This window comes from Pangasianodon hypophthalmus, chromosome 14 (genome assembly GCF_027358585.1).
Source record: "Pangasianodon hypophthalmus isolate fPanHyp1 chromosome 14, fPanHyp1.pri, whole genome shotgun sequence".
NCBI classification, from domain to species: domain Eukaryota; kingdom Metazoa; phylum Chordata; class Actinopteri; order Siluriformes; family Pangasiidae; genus Pangasianodon; species Pangasianodon hypophthalmus.
Genome location: NC_069723.1, coordinates 12,190,983 through 12,207,837, shown reverse-complemented (window position 1 = coordinate 12,207,837; position 16,855 = coordinate 12,190,983). Strand labels below are relative to the sequence as shown.

Sequence of the window (16,855 nt, the reverse complement as noted above, 5' to 3'; positions counted from 1 at the left end):
ACGGGAGTAGGATTAAATAAACAGTCCTGTGCCCACCTCTAATTCAATCCACCATAGATTATATCTGCAGGACTAAGACCAAAGACAAAGCCTAATACTGTTACATATAAACAACTGCAGTTATACCATTAACTATACACATGCTAAGTAAACCTGCAACATCTCACAGGAATGAGGAAAAAAGATCACACTTTTCTCCTACCACAGTGAAACCTCACACCTTGTACCAATAAAAAAACAGTCCACTCTCTTAGTCTCTCTCTCTCTTGCTCTCCCTCTGTCTATGTATATATATAAATATATATGCAATAAATGTCAGAATCTGCATGTGTCAGTGTTCTGGTTGCTTTAAACAGTCTGCCTGCCACAGCGAAGACTGTGGGATTAATGGTCTGCAGACCCAGAGTGGTTTAGGTTGCGATTTGAAGAGACGACTATTAATACGGAATATACTTTTGGACTCCAAAATTAAATGCTCTATTTAAGCATCAGTCTAATAGCTTCTTGTTCCTCTGCACTATTGTAACAAATTTCACAAATTAAAAAAAAAAAAACAACTATAAATGATGTTTTTGTTTCCTCAGAACATTACTGCCAACCACAGAGTGAATGATGTCATTGCGACTGAGGAAGGGCCGCAGACTCTGGTTGGTCGCTTTATGTACGGCCCTCTGGACATGGTGACTCTGACAGGAGAGAAGGTATGAGAGCAATGTTTATTAGCCTGAATTCCTGAAATCACCTTTGAGGTTTGTATATAGTTTTCTTTCTGTCTTTCTCTCCCTCAGGTGGATGTATATTTGATGACTGAACCGCACTCAGGATGTTGGGTGCACTTTGACACCAAAATTACCAACAGCAGTGGCAGAGTATCGTACACTATCCCTGACAGCAAACAATTCCCTGTGGGAGTTTATCCTATTAAAATGGTGGTTAGGTATGTCGAAGCCAAGTGTCTATTTTCCCAAGTACCCTGAAAATGATTTATGACATCAGTCTGTGATTCTATATATTTAGTTTTTGATTTACTTTTATTCACTTATTAATTTATTCATGTTGCATCCTGTATCCAATTGGGAGCATTCCTTTAAGGCTTTCCGTGTAGGCTTTGGTTTGAATAAGTGAATTTCTATACTTTTTATTTCAGGGTGGCTGCGAAATAACTGTCCAATATATGGTAAATTAGTTTTTAGAGCCCTCAACACAATGTGTACTAAACAGTTTTTCTCTCACCTTTTCTTTCTTACCTCTATAACTTGCCCTACAGGGGAGACCAGACGAGTGCAGAGGCTTTCCTGACTGTGCTGCCACAGGGAATGGAGTGTGTAGTATTTAGCATTGATGGGTCTTTTGCTGCTAGCGTTTCCATCATGGGCAGCGACCCTAAAATGCGGGCAGGTGCTGTGGATGTGGTCAGGTGAGCAATTCATGTGGGAATGAAATAGAAGAGCAAAGGATAGAGCAAATAGACAGCATGTGGAGCTTCTGATTTCAGTACTGACTAAATTCAGATTATACTGATACTGTAAATCAATATTAATGTAATGAGCACAAGGAGAGTGAATGTTGATGCTTTATATTGTATTTAGACACTGGCAGGACCTGGGATATCTGATCATCTACATCACTGGGCGTCCAGACATGCAGAAACAGAGAGTGGTGTCATGGCTTTCCCAGCACAACTTCCCACAGGGCATGATCTTTTTCTCCGAGGGGTTGGTGCATGACCCACTGCGCCAGAAAGCCATCTTTCTTAGGAATCTCATTCAGGAGGTAGAGTACATCTTCTAAGCTGCAAAAATGGCTCAAATGTATTTTCTTCTATGTAACAAAAAAAAAATCATTGTTGTTTTTTATATCTTTGTTGGTCCATATATTCTTGATCTCCATTCCAGTCTCTCAGGAGGCCCCCAGGAACCTATTAAAAAATGAGTTGTATTGGGGTATAATTGTAGATTGTCATACTCGGCAGCCAATCAAATTGTGTTATTTGTACATATTGGATGTTCAATGAGTTATGCCATCAAACAGACATTTAGTCCATGATTATAGCCAGCCATGTTAGCATGTATCTGTTAAAACAATTAATTGTATGAAAGTACTGCAATGGTAGAAGGAAGTCATCCATATTTGGTTGCAGATTTGAGAGGGCATTTTAATGAAAGAACGGCCATTACTAGCCATTAATTTCTAATAACTATTTCCTGTCAGCGTTGCCATTAGAATCAAGCCATTGGTGAGTCTGTGTTTTTTCTTAGTGGTTAATGATTTACTATTGGTTTTAAATAGTCATATTTAGTGGTGGGTTCAGCAATTTCTATGTCAGAGCATTTTTAGCTGTCAATAAAATACTTTTTCATAGAACTCTGCACTATTTGGAATTTAGATATCACCCAGGATCTCAGTCAGTTTGCTTGTCAATTTAGAAACCTGCTTGACTTCCATTAACAATCAAACATTTTATTTCAGGCAGCATGTGTGCATGTGCTTCAGGGGAGTGGCCGTGGATGAAACAGGGGCTGTGTTAATTGGATTTTGAATTAAAATATCTAGTTTTATTTAACGTCTGCTAAAAACACTGGGTATAATTTTAACAACAGGAATCAGGCTTCTGGCTGGCTTGTGATGCTTTTGCCTCAATTGTAATGGTCATGGTGATTTGTTTTTGTTAGGATTTGTTTGTTCATAGTTGAAAGCTAATGTCCTCTTTCTGTTATGTGAAGATTGCATGTTAAGGTTCTGTAATGGATGATGTTCAAACTATGGTTAATTTGCTTTTAAATTGTTTTCTTAGTGGCGTAGAATGCATTGAGGCCAAAGGCCCACCACTTCTTTGTCCTGCCCTTTTATTTTCTTACCCACCTACATAAATACACTCACTTTACATCACTTTATTAGAAACACCAGTAAACCTGCATATTAATGCAATTATCCAGTCAACAAATCAAGTGGCAGTAGCAAAATGCATAAAAGAGTTTCAGTTAACGTTCACATCAGACATAAGAATGGGGAAAAAATCTGATTTCAGTGACTTTGACCACAACATTGCTGTTGTCATACAAGATGGTCTGAGTGTTTCAGATATACTAATAAAGTGGCCAGTGAGTGTATATCACATATCTACCAGAACTTGCATTCCTCCAGTGCCTGAGATTCTCTGACAGAAAATCACAGTCTACCTTTTTTGTTGTTGTTGATAGTGTCACGTTAATATCCGTTTGGCCTACGGCTCCATGAAGGACATCTCCGTCTACAGCATGCTGGGTCTCAGCCCCAACCAGATATATATAGTGGGCAGACCATCCAAGAAATACCAAAACCAATGCCAGGTGAGCTAACTATGATTCTATGATGCTTTGCATATTTTCTAGGATATAAATGTACCTCCTACATTCTAGATGCTTAGAGGGGAAAAAAAATCAATACATGTCTAGATTTCATGAATAGGTCATGACATCTTTTTGTCCTGAAAATGTGGTTAGGTTGCCATAGCAACTGTTTTATCTACAGGCATGATTATTGTTGAAGCACATGGTTTAATTTCATTTAATAAATAAATGAATATGTTAATAAACCAATAATTTCCATGGCTTCATACTATGCATCAAGATACTGTATTTGCTATATAATATATTATTTCTATTTGTGTGTAAATTGCGTAAAATTTTTTTTTAAATTGGATTATTGTTAATTCAGCCCACTGAATGCCATTCAATTTAGTAAAAATTAGTAATTCCCAGAAATAATATAAGTACTGCTTATAATGTGCTAATAATACCTTTAATGTTCAAAAAGTGCATAATTGGTGCATTTGAACATCTTGTTGCAATATATTGTTATTGCATGTACCCAGGTCTATTTTATTTTTTTTTTCCTTACTCGTACTCACAGTACCCTCTCTTTCTACTGTCATGTACAGTTCCTCAGTGAGGGTTATGCCATGCACCTTTCCTCACTGCGGTTTGGCCACCAGGGTCGATCCCAGAAGACCACATCAATGCGCATGATACTGTGTAATAGCTCTTTTGGCCTCTCAGCAAAGCCAGACTTTCTTCCCAAGCGCACATACTTGCGACGTACCATGTCTGCACAGCAGGCTGAGCTGCCCAAGACACTGATTCCTAAAACAGAGCGCTCCCAAAGCCAGCCTGAGTCTGATAAAGACCACAAGTTTGGAGGAGGAATAGGCCACAGTATGTTTCTGCTGGGGAGCATGCACCGGAGTAACACCACTCCCTGACTACAGAGAGAAAGGGGGGGACAAGAGGAGAGAACAATGTCCAGGTAAGCCAATTCTCTGGTGTATAGGGAGTTATATTGCTGTCTAACAGTGAAAATAGTTTGTGGGCTGTATTGAGCCTTGCTTAAGATTTTTCTTAAATACAGTTTGATCAGAAAATGTTTACAGATGCCAGTGTATCTTAATTGTAACATTCATGTTTACTTTGCTAAACAATGACTCTAATGTACTGTAGAATAGTTACAACGCTTTATCTTGCACTGTAATTACCTCTTGCAATTTTGTTCCAACATTTGTCACCAGTGGACTGATTGGGTCATCTGTAAACATTGATTTGTTGGCACATCTCCAGACTTTGTAGAGCTTGTTTGTTTGTCACACATTTTAAAGAATTGTGTTCATTGCTTACTTCCATTGATGCACCTCAGCACTGATAAGTGCTCAATGTATCATTTGGGAGCCATCAATATTTTCCCTTTAAACCTGCAAATTAGTCAAACCCTTTCTCTTTATGTTTAGCAGACATCACAAATATGCTCAGTGTGAACTGGGAATGGGTTTATATTTTATATTTATTTTCAAGAGTCTTAAAATTCAAATAGCAAATTAGTCATTTCTGAAAATTAGTAACGTCAAACTGTACGTGCACTGGTAGCTTGGTTGTGGTGACTTTTGTGAGCAGGTTTATGCATCATCTGCAGCATGCTTATTACGCTGCATCATCAAAACAATGTGGATTTGTTCTATAATTGTGGCTTAGATGTAAGCATGAACGCTATTTATTAGACTATTTATTTTGTTTAAATGCAGTTTTGAAAAAACATATCCTAATTTTTGACAAAAAGACAAAAAAGACCACCCTTGTCAGAATGTCATGGGGTATCTGTTTCACTGCTAACACGTCATGTGCAGTATTTAAGCCCAGTGTGAGGGTTTTACATTTAAATATGGAGCATAATGTTTCGCGCTTAAAGTATACGTAACCCGGTGTACTTTACACCACCTAGCATGTGCATTCACACACACTGATAAAGGCTTAGTGTTTTGTGACATTCATGCTATTTTTTATGTGTATGTGGGCGGCAGTTTGAAGCTTAAAAACATCGAATAGCAGTTTTACCTGAAATGCCCATCCCTACACTGAATACACTGCATTACACATGACAGGGTTTGTCCAAGCATAACTATGGCTCATTAGAGTCTGTAGGGAAAGAGCTGACATCTTCCTGTTTTACCCTGTTTCAGCAGAGCTTCTTTCCATCCAGAACGTCCTCATTGGTATTCACAGACAAACTCAGGGAGAGATATTATTAGGAGCACGTATTTTGTGGTCCAAGCTCACTGTGCTTCCTACTCTGTAAACAGAAATCTGAATGCAAATGTCTAGTAGAGCTGAATGTAGTGCCTGGTAATCTTAAAACAGATTGCTCAGGCATTCTCCAAATCCCGCAATTACTTAAAAGGAAATTATGTTTGCTTCATGAGCTGTAAGGGATCATGGATTGTATTTTTCTCTACAAAGTAGTGCTGATTATATTTGTTTAACAAAACCTATACTCAGATGGGATTTTATGTGGATATGCCCTTTAGTGCCCTATTCCTCTTCTTCTGCAGCATGATATCCATGGGTGTGGGAAAGGCAGGGGTGCCAGGACTGCATGCAATCGAGCAGAGACTACAGCTTGCATTGTGCAGTTAGTGTCTGATTTGGCTGTTTATTTCAGTCCATGTGTGTGTGTGCATTTGTATTGAATATAATGTGTTATTACCGTTAGCCTATGCCATACTATAGAACTATATTATTAAAATCCAGTGAAAGGTGTTTATCTTGGCTACCTTGCATTGCTTAGAGAAATATCCTAACATGAAATAACTAATCTGTAGTACACTATGGCTGTGACATGACTGATATTCACTTCAATTCAATTTTATTTGTATAGCACTTTTAACAATGGACAAACAGTTTACAGAAATATATAAATTCAGGATATAAATTTTAAATTTATGAATTTATCCCTAATGAGCAAGCGAGAGGTGATGGTGGCAAGGAAGAACTCCCTGAGACAATATGAGGAAGAAACCTTGAGAGGAAACAGACTCAAAAGGGAACCTATCTTCATCTGGGTGACATCGGATAGTACAATTATAAATAATTACATTCTATAACTGAATACTATATGGTCTAAAAGTGCAATTGTGTAACCAGGAAATTAATGATAGTTTTCACATGAAGTCTATTTTGTTGAAGTTATCAGCTGTTCCCTGATGGAGACTTGAGTGCAAAACTGTTCATGGCAATTGTGGTCCTAAAGCTATCATAGCAATTGTAGTCCTAAGCCATCAAAGCAAAACTGTTTGTATCAATGATATTACATGTATACAAGCCATAGAGCCCATATGCTGTGCTATAAAACCAATTGCACCTTCCTGGCCATAACCTTCTCTTCACCCTAATACCCTTCAGACCTTGCCTCTGCCTTAAGCATGCTCTGCTTCCAGAACAAGCTTACGTTTGACCCATCATATACAGTGCACATGATGCCTGAACTCTTCTTTTTGAACCTGGTGAAGTAGGTAGTTATCAACTTTGACCTTTTCTTATGTGTCAGGATCAGAGTTTCTTATCAAAAAGGCTTAAACCAAACAAATTCTGGTTATGGGAATCACGTACAGTATGTCTGCAGGTCTCTCATACATAACATTACGTTCTAAAAGCAAAGAGCCAGACACAACACACACACATACAAATCACAAAGCATAACAGAGTACCTGCTATAATACAGCATGTGTTGTATTATTTTCTGCTGAATGCACAACATGCTGATTGTATTCCAGAAATGAAAGCTTTTCAATAAGTATTGTAAGTTATACAAGTTCCATAATAGCTTTTAAACTGGTTTGTAACCAGGTATTTCTAAAGTTCCCATTTCCACTGCAGTGATCTGCTGCTATAAAAGTCGGACTATTGGAATATGATGGCAATGAAACTCAGTCATGGTTGTTGAGCCCTTTTACTCCTGTGTCCTGCATTAGATTATAATTGTGTCTCTTGTGTGTTTCTCTTGTGAGCTCTCTGAATGGATGTTGATCGTATGTCTGTTAGACCTGGATCAGCACTGTCTGCACACTTTACTGAAAGTGGGCTTCTTTGATCATATTTGTCTGAAAGGGAATATTTTCTTCTTCTTTTTTCCAATAAAAATTACAAGGATTTGATTGATATTTAAATTCATCAGTTTTTCTACATATTCAGTCAGTTTTTCTACATATATCAAAAATCTAGAGCTAGTATCTGCAACAATACCCATAACTGCACCACTTCTTGTATTCAGAGGTCATGTATCAGATACATATCAAAGCTCATCCAATGTATTTAGTGCAACTAATATTTTTTTCTTATTTAATTGAATACATCTACCCTCTCGTATAAGCAGAGTTCAGAATGTGAGAATCATTTCTCAGTTAGCTGCTTGTGGCTATAGCACAAATATAGACTCTCAATCGTTATCCCACTGAGTGAGGATTCAATATTGTTGCTAGGCTGGAGAACAAGCAGTGGCATGAAAGATTAGAACAAGTGCCACTGTTCCAGTGTGACTGTAGTTGTGCACTTATAGGCATAGCTGCTATGTATACACAGTATATAAGCATATAAGCTTCCTTGTAATTAAGAACTGGTAGAATATTGTCTCTGATCCACATCAGCTTGTGTTCATGTTTTGCAGTTCTAAAGGGAGAGGTGACATTTGTCCATTACATGAAACAATTCCACCCAATTATCTTTCCTAGGACCTCCCTGTGGACTGACCTCTTTCATGACCTGATCTCCCACTGACTGCTCTGCAGGCTTCACATGTCAGTCATAATACAGTATGATATATTGCTGTAATATGCCCACAGTGGTTGGAGTTTAAGTCATTTTATGAAGGGATTGCTAAAATATTTTGAGCTACTGCTGCTGAGTCCGGCTCTTTAGAAAATGTGTAGCTATTTGTTGAATCCATCATCCTGTCATAGGTCTAATGAGGGCTGAATCCTCTCCCTCCCTGTGTATTCTACAATCCTGCACAAAAAAGGGGCCATGCCCAAAATGGCTATCTAATGGTTATCTAATGCAGGTTTTATGTCTAGAAGATGTGTTAAAAAGCCAATGCTGTCTCAGAAAAACACTACAGACTGAATGAAGTTTTTGGCAGAATATGGAAAGTTCAGCAGAGATGTGTGGAGTGATAAGTCACGATTTGAGTTGCATGGTGATGCTCCAGAGAGGTGTCTTCGAAGATCTGGTGAGAAATACAATAGTGAATGCATCTCTACCACAGTTAGGCATGGAGGAAGAGGTGTCATGGTGTAGGGAGCCTTTTTTGTTTTCTAAAGAGGAATGATCTGATGTTATTTTTCAACAAGACAATTCTCCTGCCCACACTGCAAGGACCACTAAAAACTGACTTGAGAATAAGTCCATCAGTCTCATGTTCTGGCCTGGTCAGAGCCCAGATTCGAACCCTGTAGAGAATATTTGGTCTCACATTAAACACAAACTAACTGGGAAACATTTTTTAGCTACTCATCAACTGTTTGAAGCCATCAACATTGAATGGAACAACATTGACTCTTCTTTCTATAAAAAGCTGTCTGCAAGTTTATCCACAAGGCTTAAACGTTTAAAGAAATCGAAGGGAAAAGCTATCCTAAACTAAGTTGCTTTATCAATTTGTTTAATTTTAATTGAATTTTAATTTTTCGCCCAGGAGTGTAGATCTTGCACAGCCATGACAATGGCAGGCGAAGTTTCTTCCCGTCTCGGCCATGTTGGACCATTTTCAAGCAAGTTTTAATGAGGCATTTCAGTCATTCTCTACTTTACTCCCTGCAATCTGTGCTTTATGCCTAAGTCTCCTGAATTCACACTGGATGCATTGGGTCAAGCTTCACATGTAGATCTCAGTCAATCCACACTGGACAGCTGCATTTCCATATACACTACTGGCAGGAGAATGAGCAACAGAGCACTTTGATTTCAGTCTGTTTTGGCAACTCCAGCATTCAGTTATCAGGTCTGAGTAGGTGAATACATTTCTGGCGATTTTGTTTTTTGTTTTGAGAGAGATATTGTTTGTCATGAAATAATGAAGGGCTTCATTTGAGAGCTTGAACTGAGTTTGAGAGCTGGATACCCAGTTTTTCTTTTTAAATTTAGCTTGACAGTTATTGGGCTCAAATATTAATGAACATTGATGTTGGAGAGGGTTGGCTTTACTAGCTACTGAACACATTTATTCAGGCTTAAACTTGGAGCTGTTAGGCAGCAATACTACCGATACTACCTGCTGCGCCACTGCACCACTGACATGTGAAACAAGCTTAGAGCAGTGCTGTACATAGTCTCGGGTTTGATGTGCCTATGATGTAGCCGGTGTGGACTGAAGTGCTAGTTAAAATGGAAGCATAATTGCCAGTGTCGAAAAAATACATCTGATAATTGACATTTAATCAAAAGGACAAAAGGACAAAAGGAGACATCATCTGCACATCAGCTGGTCCCACAGGATTTTTACTATTGCCTGTGCTGTGTTTGCCTCTTGTAAAAATGTTTACTAGGACCAGTATGCGCCTCCTCAACAACTGCCGGACAGTTGTCTCCCTTCATTATGTACAGTATGTGATACACAACAAACAGTCAATTGTGCAATAAATGTCCTTTAAGAAAAGGTAGCTCTTCCTTGTGCTCCCTCAGTGTCCCTGAGAATTAAATTAAGTGTCTGTTTTCTCAGCTTAGCATGTGATATAAGGTGTACGCCCTTCAAGAAAAACATATAGGTGGGTTCTCTCCAAGATGATCTTGTTCAAACAGTTATATGTTCAAAATGCTTTACTGCCTAGTAAGATGTCAAGCACAGGGATCATAGACTTTTTCCACAGATTGTATCACCTATACATCAGGTGCAATTTCACTTGGTGTACCTGCAAGATGACCACGTACAGGGCATTATTTGTAGCTACAATTTCCAGCTCGAATGCAGGCCATTTGTGGTATTTTTCAAAGAATGAGCTGTACTTCAATATGTACTAAGAGCCTCTCAAAAGATAAACAGTGTTTATATGTTCAATGTTTATATTTGATGGCTTGGTTCCCAGTCAACATTATATAGAATTCACTACAGTTTTCAGTGAAATTTAACTTCAGTGCTATGAACACAGATCCATTAGTGATAGGCAGATATTGGATTACTTACACTTTGTGTGAGTCATATGTTCTTCCTCCTTCAGAAACATATTACCCATGAATGCCAATTTCAACCCCTTTTGCATCACTAAGAGAAATAGTTCACCCAGCAGACGAAAATACTCCTATACTGCAGAAGTAAGTCATCCACGTAACAGAGTAAAACAGAGGAGGAGGAGTACGGGGGGCATTCTGGTAGTGTTCCAGATGAACTGAATGTCCTCAAGTAAAAAGAAAAAATATATATTTATTATGTCTCTGCTAATCAGCTGTGCCAACATTTTGAGGAATTTTTGGACAGTTATGTTTATCGAATCTCTTTACGCTTCTTAAGGAGATTACTTAAAGCGAGGAGGGATACCAAATTATACTCCCTGTTGTTTTTAATACTGAAAACACATTGAGCTTCTGAAATTGCCTCAGTTGGACTGTGAGAAAATTCTTTTTGCTTCAACATATTGTTTGCATAATATATCCAATTGCAGTGTTTTCTTATGAACCGTGAAATGAAATGTTCTCAGCTGTTGTGAGAGAACCACAATGGATCATTGGAGCACTGCTGCTCACAGGTTGAAAACCACTGGTTTATATTATGTCTTGTCTCTGGCGACATAACTGTTAAAAAAAACTTACATCTTTAGTATCACATGGACAAAAAATGCAGAAATTCTTTGCTTGCACAGAGCCCCTTGGCTGAAGTTCATGCCACTTTCCTAAAGTGCCAGCACATGCTTGAGAGGCTTTAGGTGGCTATTAGTGCTGAAACTGCCACTGCTGCCCTGGTGAAGGCTCTAAATTGTCCTGTGTGGGTGCTTAAGCTTTTGTTTGATTGCAGTCATGGCACCAAGGTGATGATTTTTTTTTCAGTCTTTAGTAGTCATGTACACTATATTGATTATGCACTTATTATAAATGGGTGGGACGTTTCTTCAGAGTAAAAAAGTTTACTCTTAATCATGAATGTAAATGTAGAAGTTGCTGGAATGATAGATTTATAGTAACTGGTATCTTGTATCTGCATTTTCAGTGTAGTGACAGGATACTGCATTCTGGAAGAGGAACCACCTGAAGTTGTTCCCAGCTGTCTACCCAACGGATACAGAGCACAAAAGAATGGAGGGTTCCAAGAAAATATTGAAGTGCAGGGAGGACCACAATTACCTGCGTCTGGTTTCCCCAAAAGGCGGTGATCAGCTTCAGATCCAGGACTGTAGGTCAACTTCAGATCCTGGACTGAAAGGTAAGACTCTGACAAGCAGATCTATCAGTCCTTAAGAATTGATTCCTCAGTCACTTGATTCATTAGTATTTTCACGTGTTTGGAATGTGTTTGAACTCAAGTTAGAGCTCTGGAAGTGTGTGAGGCCAAAGACAGCGCTGCATATTACTTATTGTACTGTATGTCTCACATTATTCCCTACACTCAGGGACATCTCTAAGAGTAGGCAAATGGGACAGTCGCCCAGGGCCTAGACCTTGAGGAAGCACACTGACTATGCATCAGCTAAAATTATAGCAAGTGATGTGGATTTTCAGATTCCGCAGTCACCAAGAAAAATGCAAAACGCCTGAGAACTGTTTAAAAAAGGTTTTCTAGCATGCTTCTTTTGGTTCAGCGGGGAGAAGCTCTAATGAGTGGAGGTGTGTAACACAACAAAAACATGACAGTTTTCAGTGTGCATGCAAAAAAATTATGGTTATTATTCACAGAGAATGAGCTTTCAGTAGAAAGAAAACAAGACAATGATAGCTGTAGTCACCTGCTAGTCATCTGCTGTATGTGAAGTTTATTTTATTTGTATTCACTCATTTAATTGTATGGCCTTTTTGGGCTTAACCCTACACTATATGGCCAAAAGTTTGTGGACACCTGACTGTCACACGCATATGTGATTTTTTGAACATCCCATTCCAGATTTAGTCCCCCTTTGCTGTTATAATAACCTTCACTCTTCTGGAAGGGCTTTCCACTAGATTTTGGAGCATGGCTGTGGGGATTTTCCCATTCGATGACAAGAACATTAGTGAGGTCAGGTACTGATGTCAGGTACTGATGTCAAGGCCTGGGGAGCAGCCAGTGTTCCAATTCATCCCAAATGTGTTCAGTGGGGTTGAGGTTAGGGCTCTGTGCAGGCCACACAAGTTCTTCCACACCAACCTTGGCAAACATGCACTTCGCTTTGTGCATGTCACGAGCAGGAGGTAGGGGCCAGGCTGTGAGGATGAACGCCTGGCACTGAGTTGACTAATCAGTGGGAGAGAAGGATAAAAGAGTGGCTGGAGACGCTGAGGGAGAGAGAGAGATGCGCGTGTGTTTTGTGTTTGTGGTTTACGTTATGTTTATATTGATTATGATTAAACATTTCGTTTACGTTCACTTGGTTCCCGCCTCCTCCTTGCCCATCTTTGACATTTGTTACACTGGTGCCGAAACCCGGGAAGGAGGAGGGACGCACTGTCAGAGAGCCCTCGCCACTGCAGGTGGATCACAGCGCCAAGGAAGTGTGGTGCCTGAGCGGTTGCTGGAGGACGGAGGAGTCGCTGCCATCTGCCTGAAAGGGGAGGAGTCGCTGCCATCCGCCTGAAAGGGGAGGGGTCACTGCCATCCGCCTGAAAGGGGAGGAGTCACTGCCGGCCACCTGAAAAGGGGAGGAGCGGCAGGACCCGCTGCCATCCACCGGGAGGCGGAGGTGCTGCTGTTGTCCGCCTGAAAAGGCGAGGAGCTGTAGCCGTCCACCAGGAGGCCCAGCGCCAGTGCCTGGAGTCGTGGGGGATTGCTTCCTGGCTTGCCGAGGACCAGATTACAGTGTGTCTGGGGACCAGGGAACCAGTTTTTTCTTTTTTCTTTTCTTTGATTATGATTAAATGTTGCGTTTATGTTCACTCAGTTCCCACGTCCTCCTTGCCCATCTTTGACATTTGTTACAGTGCACAGGGGCATTGTCATGTTAGATCATGTTTGGGCATATTAGGTCCAGTGAGGGGAAATTGTAATGCAACAGCATGCAAAGGCATCCTATACAAGTGTGTGCTTCCAACTTTGTGGCAACAGTTTGGGGAAGACACACTTTTGGGTGTGATGGTCAGGGATCCACAAACTTTTGGCCATATAGTGTACGTAATATTAAATGTTATGGAAATCTTATGATCAATGAATTCAAGGTGTGATCACCGCAATCCCTTGTAAACAGCTATGGCAATTCAAGTCCTTCAGTATTGCCCTTCAAAAATGCAATTTCCTCCAGTTCATGTGCTGATTACGTTCGGTTCTGTAATCTTTTTGCATGCACACACCACACACAAGCCACATTCCCTCAGCCAGGGACCCAGAACATAAATACCACCCTGGGCCCTGCCCACCACTTCAGACTCTGCCTCCTACAACCAGTATTTTACATTAGGCACTTCAAACAACAGTGCCATTATATTAACACTAATGTATTTATCAGGGTTGCAGTGTGCATTAATGTCTCTAATACTCTATGCATTCTCTAGCACAACCACTATATCCTAATCATTGTAAACAGAATTAAGATGGTGGAATGTGCAAGATCTTTGTCTTGGCAGAGAGTCCTTGAGGTTATAAGGAAAAAGTGTCTGGAATATGTTCTTTAACATTCCTAGAGGAGAGCTGAGGTCTTTGCCCACTCACCATATGAAATGTGTGATGTGGGAGGATTACTTTAGACATGATTCTCAATTCAATACTGGAAGAGAGGTTTCTGAATGTCATCAGTAAGACTTATACTGTAAACATCTTAAATTTCCAAGGAACTGCGTTAACCATCAGAGGTTAAACTCCTTCACAGATGTGAAATTATTCTTAGTGGTTGGTTAAATGCCAAATTATTATACTTGAGGTGGCAATGAATTCACAGAGAAAGCATGAGCTCTATATCTGTTCCATTCTGCCACTTCCATTCTGCGCATGGCGCACATAGAGTGCAATGAAATGAGTTTTCTGAGTGAGTTTGAGTGTTTGGTTCAGCTCTTTCCTATAAAGTGGAAGAAAAGGCAGCCTTGGGGCTTTTCACAAAAAGGAAAACATCAGCCTTCAGCTTTTGGATTAACAGACAATTATTGACTAGTGAACTATTTTAAGACACTGTGACCTTAGGCAAACCAACAGGTGAACTTGTGTTTTTCTTCTATTTATTCCATGTCCGTGTAGCTGAGGAGGCGATGATGGAGGCCTGAGCTGACGAACTGTGAGACTAGAGTGTTCAGAATGTTTGTGAGGAAGATGCAGAGGCTGTCTTTATGCCATCCTCACTAGGAGTATGCAGCAGCCACGTTCATCTTTTTGACCAGCCAATTTCCTTCTGTGTCACAGCACTGTGATCAATAAGAACTCTTCATTTTTTGGTACTTTTTCCCTTAGCCTAAACAACAGTATTCTTTTATATTTCAGAAAAATGTTAGTATGTATTTTTGTATACTTGCATTGCCATGTCATTTTGTATGATTTGGAATTCTGTGATTAAAGATTATACCGTATGTATTGTTTTTTTTTTTGTCCTATTTAGGTGACAAAGCGATAACATTTGAGTTTGTAACAGTGACACAGTGAATGATCTGTTACTATATTTAATAGATGAATATGTGTCTGTACATGTATCTTCCTTCAAAAAGGTTTTTTTAAAATGACTTTTTATGCCAAGGCTTTCATGCTAGTGTTGTTTTTGACAGCTTTAAGGACAAAACTGTAAATGTTTGAATGAATTTGTTTATTTCCACATAGAATAAACCTCATTTATAACAGTAGTAAATATTTTTAAACTAGAGAACCTGGTGACTTTCACTTTGGTGGGCAAATTGATAGATTAAGCTTGAGCATTTCGAAGTATAGTAGTACCACAAATCTTTCAATACCAAAATTGAAGTAAAGGGAGAATAAGTGTTAAAATAATTAAATTAGTTCCCACTCAATAATCATTGATTTATTCTTTCATTCATCTTCAGTAATTACTTTATCCTGGTCACAGAACATAGACACCAGTCCATTACAGGCAAGTGTAATCGATGTTATCTATCTTGCTGTCTTGCCTGGCCCTAGAAGATGCTTCTCTGTAAATGCTCTTACAAGAATCTCAGTGCAGTGATTACAGCAAGAAGTGTTTTATCATGTCCTGAAAGATACCACAATCCTTGCGGGTCCAAGGCTATTTGTAATGTAGCATGACCAGTATGAGGTGTAAGAAATTCAGCAATTGATGAGTTTGCAGACACAAGTGGTTCATGGGTCTTCATTGTTAAAGGCTCCCAATAATAAGAATGAATAATGCTAAACCTCACATCTTTGCATTTATCAATATCATTTTGGGTGCTTGTAAGAATTTTTAGTGAAACGTGTATTTAGATCTGGTGGGATCTGGTGTTTGAAAGGTCTACACCCCAATGAAAGTGTTGGAATGAAACTTTATTGTAAATGTGTTCAGCCCCTTTTCCATATTTGCTTGTGTCAATGCTCATTTTTGTCTATATATGATATCTTAAAAAATAATGCAAAAAACATTCATAAACTTTTCAATCAAATCAGGTTCTGGCGCTGCAATAATATATGTATATATTTAATTACAGTTTGGTTGGTGGTATTTAAAAACATTGCCTTATTTTTGGGTAAACACAAGCTTTCACAGTTGTTCAAATGATAAAGTATGTAAACTTGAAAATATTTGCGTGCCATTTTAAGGAAATGCATGATGGTACAGTCAGAAATCCACCTTTACTTATTTGTAAACTGTGTTCTGATTTGTACTGCTACAAAATATTGGTTATAAAAATTTTAGCATCTGAGCCTTAGCTAATTACATATCTTTATTTGTCATGATTGGCATCAATAACTAAAGACTTCTAATATTCTGCTACACAGTAATACAGATTTTTTTATGTAAAGAAATATGCAATGATGTTAATATATTAAAAAGCTGTAATGCTTGAAAGCTGTAATGTGATTCTTTGACATAGTCACACTGTTTAAAATCCAATCCAACCCATATTTCTGTTATTTCTGATATGTTTTTTTATATGAGAGAAAGTGTGTTAGCAATAGATTTTTATGGCATTTGTATCATTACATATGTTTGTGCTTATTAAATACTTGACTGAAGTGCCTAATTTACAAATGCTTAACTGCCAAAATTTGTGAAAATGAAAATAAAAGTATTGGAATGAAGCTTTTTAAATGTGTTCAGTGCCATTTTCATATATGCTTGTGTCAAAGCTCATTTTTTGTCTGCATTCAATATCTTCAAAAATAATGCTAAACTTTAATAAACTTTATTGTTACAGAAAATTACCTGAGTGCATTTGTCAAGGACAGTTTTTACAGTTCTAAAAGTGGTGTGCTTTTTTGCTTTTCTGTTTTTTTTTCTGTTTCTATTTTTTCT

At 38.7% G+C, this 16,855-nt stretch overlaps 1 protein-coding gene across 1 annotated transcript in view; it reads left to right on the top strand.

The window, feature by feature from the left end:
• Positions 1-16,641, top strand: part of LOC113533058 (membrane-associated phosphatidylinositol transfer protein 3) — a 60,721-nt gene extending 44,080 nt beyond the window's left edge. Inside the window, exons 13-20 of the mRNA XM_026924888.3 lie at positions 585-701; positions 789-937; positions 1,268-1,417; positions 1,590-1,773; positions 3,201-3,329; positions 3,920-4,284; positions 11,494-11,706; positions 14,638-16,641. Of these exons, the coding sequence (XP_026780689.3) occupies positions 585-701; positions 789-937; positions 1,268-1,417; positions 1,590-1,773; positions 3,201-3,329; positions 3,920-4,240 (1,050 nt within the window). The 3' untranslated portion in view covers positions 4,241-4,284; positions 11,494-11,706; positions 14,638-16,641. The remainder of the gene's footprint in view (positions 1-584; positions 702-788; positions 938-1,267; positions 1,418-1,589; positions 1,774-3,200; positions 3,330-3,919; positions 4,285-11,493; positions 11,707-14,637) is intronic.
• The last annotated feature ends 214 nt before the right edge of the window (positions 16,642-16,855 follow it).